The sequence below is a fragment of the Notolepis coatsorum genome (assembly GCF_963971535.1).
Source record: "Notolepis coatsorum genome assembly, chromosome: 13".
NCBI lineage: Eukaryota > Metazoa > Chordata > Actinopteri > Aulopiformes > Paralepididae > Notolepis > Notolepis coatsorum.
The window spans coordinates 67,142,292-67,150,202 of NC_140177.1; the positions used below are offsets into that span (position 1 = coordinate 67,142,292).

The window sequence follows — 7,911 nt, forward strand, 5'->3', positions numbered from 1 at the left end:
ACGCCCCCACTCCCCCCCTCCCTCAACTCCAACTCCACACATCAGACAAAAACAAAAAATGTAAACAAAAGCAGTACCAAGAGGGGTTCTTTTGCCTAGAGATCGCTGTTTGACGACATTACAGATTCTACCTTTAAGGATTAACCTCTTCCACCACCAAAATAATTGACAAACGTCTTTCCTGGCTAAGGGATCCAGTCATTTGAAAATCCTCTGACTGTATAGATTGGCGATTCCCAAACTTTTTTGGCCGTGCACCCCCTGTCACCTCCCGACCTAGCTGACGCACCCCCCAATGGGTTTCTGTTAGAAAAAATTGTTGCTGGTCTCCGTGCACAGATGAAGCACACCTGTGTCAGACACGCCAGAGACATTATTGTTTATTATTATTATTAAAACGTAAGTTTTTTATTAAAACGTTTCTTGAATTTCATGATTTACACAGTGAAAATCCCCATTTGAAATAATGTATATTAGTTATATTTATTAGGCATAAAACAAAATTGTTTGGTTCCTGTTGGTTGTCAGTTAAGGCCATGAGTAGGTAGGGCATTTTTTTATTAAATTTTTTATTTTATCTCTTCCCACGGCGACTATGGATAGGGAATTTCTTTATTTAATTAAAATGTTCACGACAACATGGATGCATGTACTCTGCCAGCATGTTTAATATCCATAATACTAAAGGTTTGACTAAGATTTTTATGAAATTTTATTGTAAAAAAAAAAAAAAAAAAAAAAAAATATATATATATATTTACCACCATTAGCCTTTTTATGTCACGCTGCTCACGCACCACCTAGAGGACGCTCGCGCATCACAAGGGGTGCGTGCACCACAGTTTGGGAACCACTGGGATTTTCTGTGTCTCATTAAGTTTATTACGTTTTTCATGTTGCATATTCATTTTCGGATCAACTGCGTCTAAACAGGGACGCCACAGATTTTTTTAACGTGCATTCGCATTCTTTCGCCGTTAAGTTTAGGCATAACTTTAAGCATTGTTTCGGAGTTGGTTAAGGTTAGGCATTGTTTCGGAGTTGCTTAAGGTTAGAAGGGTTAAGTTTAGGCGCTGTTAAGGAGCTGGTTAAGGTTAGAGTTTGACTTAGAGAATGGCAATATTTTTTAACGTGCATTCATTTCGCCGGTTAAGTTTAGGCATTGTTTCGGAGTTGGTTAAGGTTAGGCATTGTTTCAGAGTTGCTTAAGGTTAGAAGGGTTAAGTTTAGGCGCTGTTAAGGAGCTGGTTAAGGTTAGAGTTTGACTTAGAGAATGGCAATAGACAGCCTATTTCCGCGCTGCCGCTCTCTCGCGCTGCCGTGGTCACATGGGCGTATTGGCCAATCAGAGAAACGCCAAACACAAGTTGGTTGCCTAAAATATTCACGCTACCTGGATCAGGGTCGCAGTATCGGTATCACAATACACACATCTGATACCAAGAACAACGTGTAACATGTCAGAAATACAAGCAAATCCAAGTATGTTAGATTATATATTTCAATCTATTTGTCCAATGACTCAACGGATGGTCTAAATCTCTAATAGTGAAAGCGATGGATCGGGTCGGTATCGGGTCGGTACTTGGTATCGGACCGATACTGACTCGGAATCGGTATCGGCAGTGAAAAGTAGGTGTCGGTACCTCCCTACTGCTAGTGACAACACTGATTTAACTGCCTTCTTCATGTAAACAACCAGGGCTCACTGCTTTGGACCTGGCTGTTTGGAAGAGCCAAGTAATGGGGCCAATAGACCCCTGTTTAGGCCACAGTGAGACTTACGACAGAAGTCCGGCGTCCTCCACTGGTGGACTTTGGCTCCTGCACTGTTGCAGGCGTCTGTGTAGGCCTGGAGCTGGTCACACAACACATGCTGCTGGCCGTTGTAGCGACACATGTCATACACACAGCTCTGGAAGAACGGCGTGGGGTCAACCACACTGATACACTCTCTGTGGGGAGGAGAGAGAGAGAGAGAGAGAGAGAGAGAGAGAGAGAGAGAGAGAGAGAGAGAGAGAGAGAGAGAGAGAGAGAGAGAGAGAGAGAGAGAGAGCGTTTACATCCTGAACACAAGAAGTGAGGACATTGGAAAGGGGTTATCTTCTAGTCCACGGCTCACTTTGAGAAATGCAGCTTAGATGTATGGTTAGAATTACGAATTAAGGTTAAAGGGATGTTTGGAACTCTAGTCCTGTTTGGCTGCTTACCAATGATGCTGGTGATCAGTAGAGTCATTTTCAGTCAACCCCTGCTGTTCCTCATGATAGCTCCAGCTAGTTAGGCACAAACCAATGCAAAGTCTGTGCAAGCAGACAACTGAAATCTACTCCTCACAAAGAAGATTTCAGTAGTCTTCAGTCGGCTTGTACAGACAGGATTGATTGATTGATTGATTGATTGATTGATTGATTGATTGATTGATTGATTGATTGATTGATTGATTTATTGATTGAAAATTGTATTAACAGATTGCAGAATGGGTACAATACAGTACGGTACAATACACACAATTGTTAAAGGGATGCAGACCAGAGAAATACTTTCGTCTTGTTTACATCAGGGTCCCCCATTTTCAATTCATCATTTGACATACATGACATACAGATAGACAGTACTGTTACATCTAGACATTTATGACATACCAGAGCTTGACCCAATTGACTTTGCACTGGTTTAGTGGCTAACTAACCAGAGCCAGTATGAGGAAGAGCATGGACGGTTCTGAGAAAGGACTCAACATCATCATTGCTAAGTAGTAGGGCTAGGGTTCCAAAAAATATCTATCCATATCTGTAAAACAATGACCTTTTGTTAACATTCTCTGTTTTGAGGCGGCTGAGTGGCGCAAGGCGCTCGCCACTAACGCAGGAGATGCTGGTATCTAGCCCAGCTCTCGGCGTTGCTACCGGCTTGGCCAGTCGTCATACTAACACAATTGGCAGTGTTAGGGGTGGGAAAGCCGGTGGGTGGGGATTGGACGTTGTGGACAGCGACTCCTACAGGTCGGTTGGTGCGCCCGTACAGCAGAATCAGGAATTATCGGGGGCAGCGTGAGCCTCCCACGCGTTACTCCTCGCCACTGAGAGATCGCGCTGTACAGGTGAAAAGATGTGACAGCTGCCTCCTTGTGTACCGGAGGGGACACGTGATGCAAGGCTTCATCCTCACTGCAGCCGACCAGTGGGAGGCATAGTCTAGCAACGTTCGAGACAGGGGAGGGGAGAATTGAAGGGAGAATTGGCGAGGAGAAATTGGGATGGGAGAAAAAATAGGAAAAAATGAGGAGAAAAAGTGGACAAAAAAAAACATTATCTGTTTTGGTCTGATGTGTGGGTTGGAGTTGAGTGGGGATAGGAAATTCAAGAAATTCACATATTCACAGACCTGAAGGGTCCAGCAGGGTCTTTGATTTTTCCACATTTCTCTGGTTTCACCACCTCAGCCTCCAGAGTAGGATCACAGACAGGATCAGGCCCTGTGCCAGGTGTACACCTGTACACACACACACACACGCACGCACGCACAAACGCGCACGCACACACACACACACACACACACACACACACACACACACACACACACACACACACACACACACACACACACACACACACACACACACACACACACACACACACACACACACACACACACACACACACACACACACACACACACACACACACACATTTATGAATATAAATGATCATTTATAAAACATCATTACCAATGAATTTCCAAACTCAATTCCAAAGTAATCTGAAAATTCCCCAATGTCGAGAATCTTTGTGAGTTGTGTGAGAATCCAAAGCAAAGCAGAAAATTGCCAACAATGTATCAAGAATCTGGAGGAAATGAGAAAATTCCCCACATGGGTGTCACAGGAAAACCAAAGATAATTCCGATCGTCCGGATTGGATTATTCACTCACTTGTCATCCTCATCCTCATCCGTCTGCCAGCTGTTGCCGAAGTCGTTGGCGTTTCCGGCCGGGGTGCCGTCTGGTTTGGTGAAGTCGTTGCTCGGCTTCCCGTCGTAGTCGCCACACAGACCGCACATCTGGTCATAGTAGGAGCTTTGGGAGAGGAGAGGAGAGAGAGAGGGGGGGGGGGGGGATAAGAGATGAAGAGGCAAACATTAATTTAAAGGAACACGCCAACATTTGGGGAAATTTGTTTACTGTCTTCTCCAGAAAGAGACAAGAAGATAGATACCAGTTTCCTCTCTGTGCGTTCAATAGAAAGATATCTGGCTGCATGTTAGCCTAGTTTAGCACAATGAATGGAAACGGACATGTACGGGTAGCCTTCGGGAGAGGTGTTAGTTGGACAATGTGTAGGCTACCCGTACATTTCCGCTTCCAGTCATTGTGCTAAGCTAGGCTAACATGCAGCCAGATAGCTTTCTACTAATAGCTAATTTCCCAAAATGTTTGCGTATTCCTTTATTAACAAATAAACCTAGATTAGTTACAACAGATCCTCAATGCAGGATAACGACGTGGATAACTTAAAAATTAAGTATCTTGAGATTTATGGATTGGCTTTGAAGTTGCCTCGATCAATTTGTTTGACCAGTGCAGGGATACACATGTGTAAATTGTTCCATGAAAATGTAAATCTTAGCTCTCTTACTTTGTCACTTGGCCAAATTATGTAATGGCATCTTTCTCCGAACAATAACTACTGCGCTAATTATTGTTTCCCATAGTTACTTATAAATGGTTGCATTTATATAGCGCTTTTATCCAACCAAGACCGTGGCATTAAACATCCATGGCCACGCGGTGCTGGTGAGCGGAGAGTCCGTGGGTTCGAGGCTGGTCAGAGTGTAAATCGTCCCTTGATCGCCAGGAGTGACCAATCGCTTACAATCGCTCGCTTCGATCCTGTCCCACAGCCTGCAACCCCTCCCTCCACAGGTAATGTGATCATAACCCACCTGGGAACGGAGATCTGGGCGTAGTGGTTGCCGTCCCAGCGCACGCGGAGGCCGAAGGGGGTCTGCAGCGTGACGTACTGACCCGCCAGGGAGACGGTGATGAGGGGAGAGGGGGAGTGAGGGAGGGCCACACGACGTCCATTCACCTGCAGAGAGAGAGGGGGAGGAGGGATGGTGAAGAAGGGGGGGGACATATTTTTGTAGAGAGAGTGTCAGAGTTACCGGGTTGAAGGGAAGAAGTAAGAGAAGTTAAAAGGGAGAGAGAGTTTGTAAGAAGAGAGAGAAAAGGGGAAGAGAGGGAACGAGAGGGAGAAAGAGAGAGAGAGAAGATGGCGAGAGGGAATGAGAGAGAAAGAGAGAGAGAGAGAGAGAGAGAGAGAGAGAGAGAGAGAGAGAGAGAGAGAGAGAGAGAGAGAGAGAGAGAGAGAGACCAACCAATGCAAAGTCAATGGGGTCATGCTCCTGTGTGACCAAGTGTGCAATGTGGAGTACATTTCAGTGAGCTGTAATGTAATGTGTAAAGGGATGTGAAGAATTTAATCAAATTAGGATTCAAACCATCAGGTGTTCGTTGTATTAGACAAATTAGAGCCTTATTAACGGATAACTGCACTAAAAAATCTCACATTTACTGACTTGACGCGGAATGTGCATATATTCCAGGAGATCACCATTTCCCAACATTTACCAGAACCTTTACCAAAACATTTATAATTGCAATTTCATATCCTGACTACCAATATGCCTACATGAGTAAACAGAATGTTATGACTAGTATTACATTGGAAATGTAACTCATTCACATTACAGAACCCATCAGTAAACCAGGATCAGGTGTCTACTGTACATGCCTCCGTATCGCCTGATAATGACAGCAAACGGGACAGCAGCCATTTACACAATGTTAATTCAGAATCGGAATACTCAGGTATATAGATATTGGAATATGAATATGTGTCAACATGAGTGCTGAGAACTCACTGACCAGGGTTCTCCTGCTCTTCATCAGAGTGACGGTGACTCTGTCCACGGTGACGTATAGTTTCTTGAGGTAGGAGACGCGCGCCAACCCCCTCTCCTCGTTCTTCCCCTCCACGGAGAACCAGGGACCTGGGGGACACCAAGGTGAACATAGAGCTGGGAGAGTTAGTGGAAGTTAAAGCCACGTTTAATTTTTTATTTGTGGTTTTTAGTATGCATTAGCTTAAAAGGAAGATGCCAACATTATGGGAAATGCGCATGCTGTCTTTTACAGAGTCAGACAAGAAGATAGATATCAATTTCCTCTCTGTGCTTTCAATAGAGGGCTATCCGGCTGCAAGCTAGGGGAGCATATCTATGTTCCCCGGGTCCGATGTTCCCCGCTCCCGATAAAAAGGGTCCTATGTTCCCCGGGTCCTATGTTCCTACAGAAAACATGCACCATCCCTCACACAACTCTGTCGCTAGTCTTCTTTTATGAATAGAAGTTTAAAGTTTGAACCACACACACGCAATCAATAGCCTACCACCTAGCCAACAATATTATTCTCTTTCCTCCAGAAACATTCTCAATTCCATTTATCTTGTTTCCGTGCCGGAGAAATTCTACCGTTCGTTGCGGCGACTACTAACACACAAATTTAAGCATTGATTTTGGCAGTAGGTTAGGCTGCCTCCACGGCCCACTCGATGGCGCTCACTGGCCCACTCATAGACCCTTTTTTCGGGAGTGGGGGAACATAGAACCCGGGGAACATATGGTAGGGTGACCATATTTTGATTTCCAAAAAAGAGGACATGCTGGCCCCAGCCTCGAGATACTTAATGATACTTTGCACAATCGAAGCGGGCATGGCCACCTTCATTTCACTATTATGTCTTGTGTACTGTACTGTATGTGATGAATAAACCTCTTGAATCTTGAATCTCTACTCAAAGTTTACTCAAAGATGCCTTATTGTTTTAACCTCTTAACATGCACCCAGAAAAGTGGCAATTATTTTTTTTGAACTTGAGGACTGCACACTTTTTTTGCAAAGCTTATCTTTATACGTTATGCTTATAGCACATGCATAAGCCTGGTCTCTTTTGAAAGATAACCTTCTGAAGTTTCTAATGCAAAAAAGGAAAATCACGTTTAGTGCTCATGAAATAGAGTAGCATAGGTCTGAACTTGAGTTGAACTTGAACTTGTGTACTCAAATTTTTCTGTAGTGGTTGCAATATCCCAAATTTAACCACATAACATGCGCCCAGAAAAGTCCGGGGTGATAATCTGATGCGCGTGCGAAAAAAGTCGCACACCTGACATATCGGCATGTAACTCGAGAACCGAGGGATGGATTTTGTCGAGTGATGTGGCCTTCGAACGGCAACAAACAGCGCTTTAATTCCGTAATTTATATGTTCGGCGAAAAATGCAGCCCTGAGCCTTCAGACGTTCGCAAAGTGCCGTGAAACTGAAACTGAAAAACAATGAAACCCGGACATTTTCATGAATTTATAACCCCCCCCCCCCCCCGGACGCCCCGGACAGGGCGTGAAAAGAGGACATGTCCGGGCAAAAGAGGACGTTTGATCACCCTAACATATGGATGACCCCCAAGCTAGCCTAGCTTAGCACAAATGAACGGAACCGGATGCGGATGTTTTTGGCCATCCGCTTCCATTCATTTGTGCTAAGCTAGGCTAGCTTGCAGCCGGGTGGACAATTTGTATCTATCTTCTTGTCGGACTCTGGATGAGACGGTAAGTGCATTTCCCATAATGTTGGCGTGTTCCTTTAAATAACCTTATGATGAAGCACTTTTTCTCAATGTATTGTTTTGTGTATGTGTGAGTGTGTATAGAATAGAATAGAATAGAACATCTTTATTTATCAAGAATTTGTCCTCTGCATTTAACCCATCCCAACCAGTTAGGGCCAGTTAGGAGCAGTGGGCAGCAATTGTCCGGCACCCAGGAACCGACTCCAGCTGCAATCTC

At 44.4% G+C, this 7,911-nt stretch overlaps 1 protein-coding gene across 1 annotated transcript in view; it reads right to left on the reverse strand.

Annotated features, from left to right (window-relative positions):
- Positions 1-7,911, reverse strand: part of zanl (zonadhesin, like) — a gene marked incomplete at both ends in the record, with an annotated part of 184,158 nt that overhangs the window by 107,986 nt on the left and 68,261 nt on the right. The window contains 4 exon segments of the mRNA XM_084327694.1: positions 1,786-1,955; positions 3,935-4,078; positions 4,945-5,090; positions 5,930-6,054. Coding sequence (XP_084183820.1) covers positions 1,786-1,955; positions 3,935-4,078; positions 4,945-5,090; positions 5,930-6,054 — 585 coding nt within the window.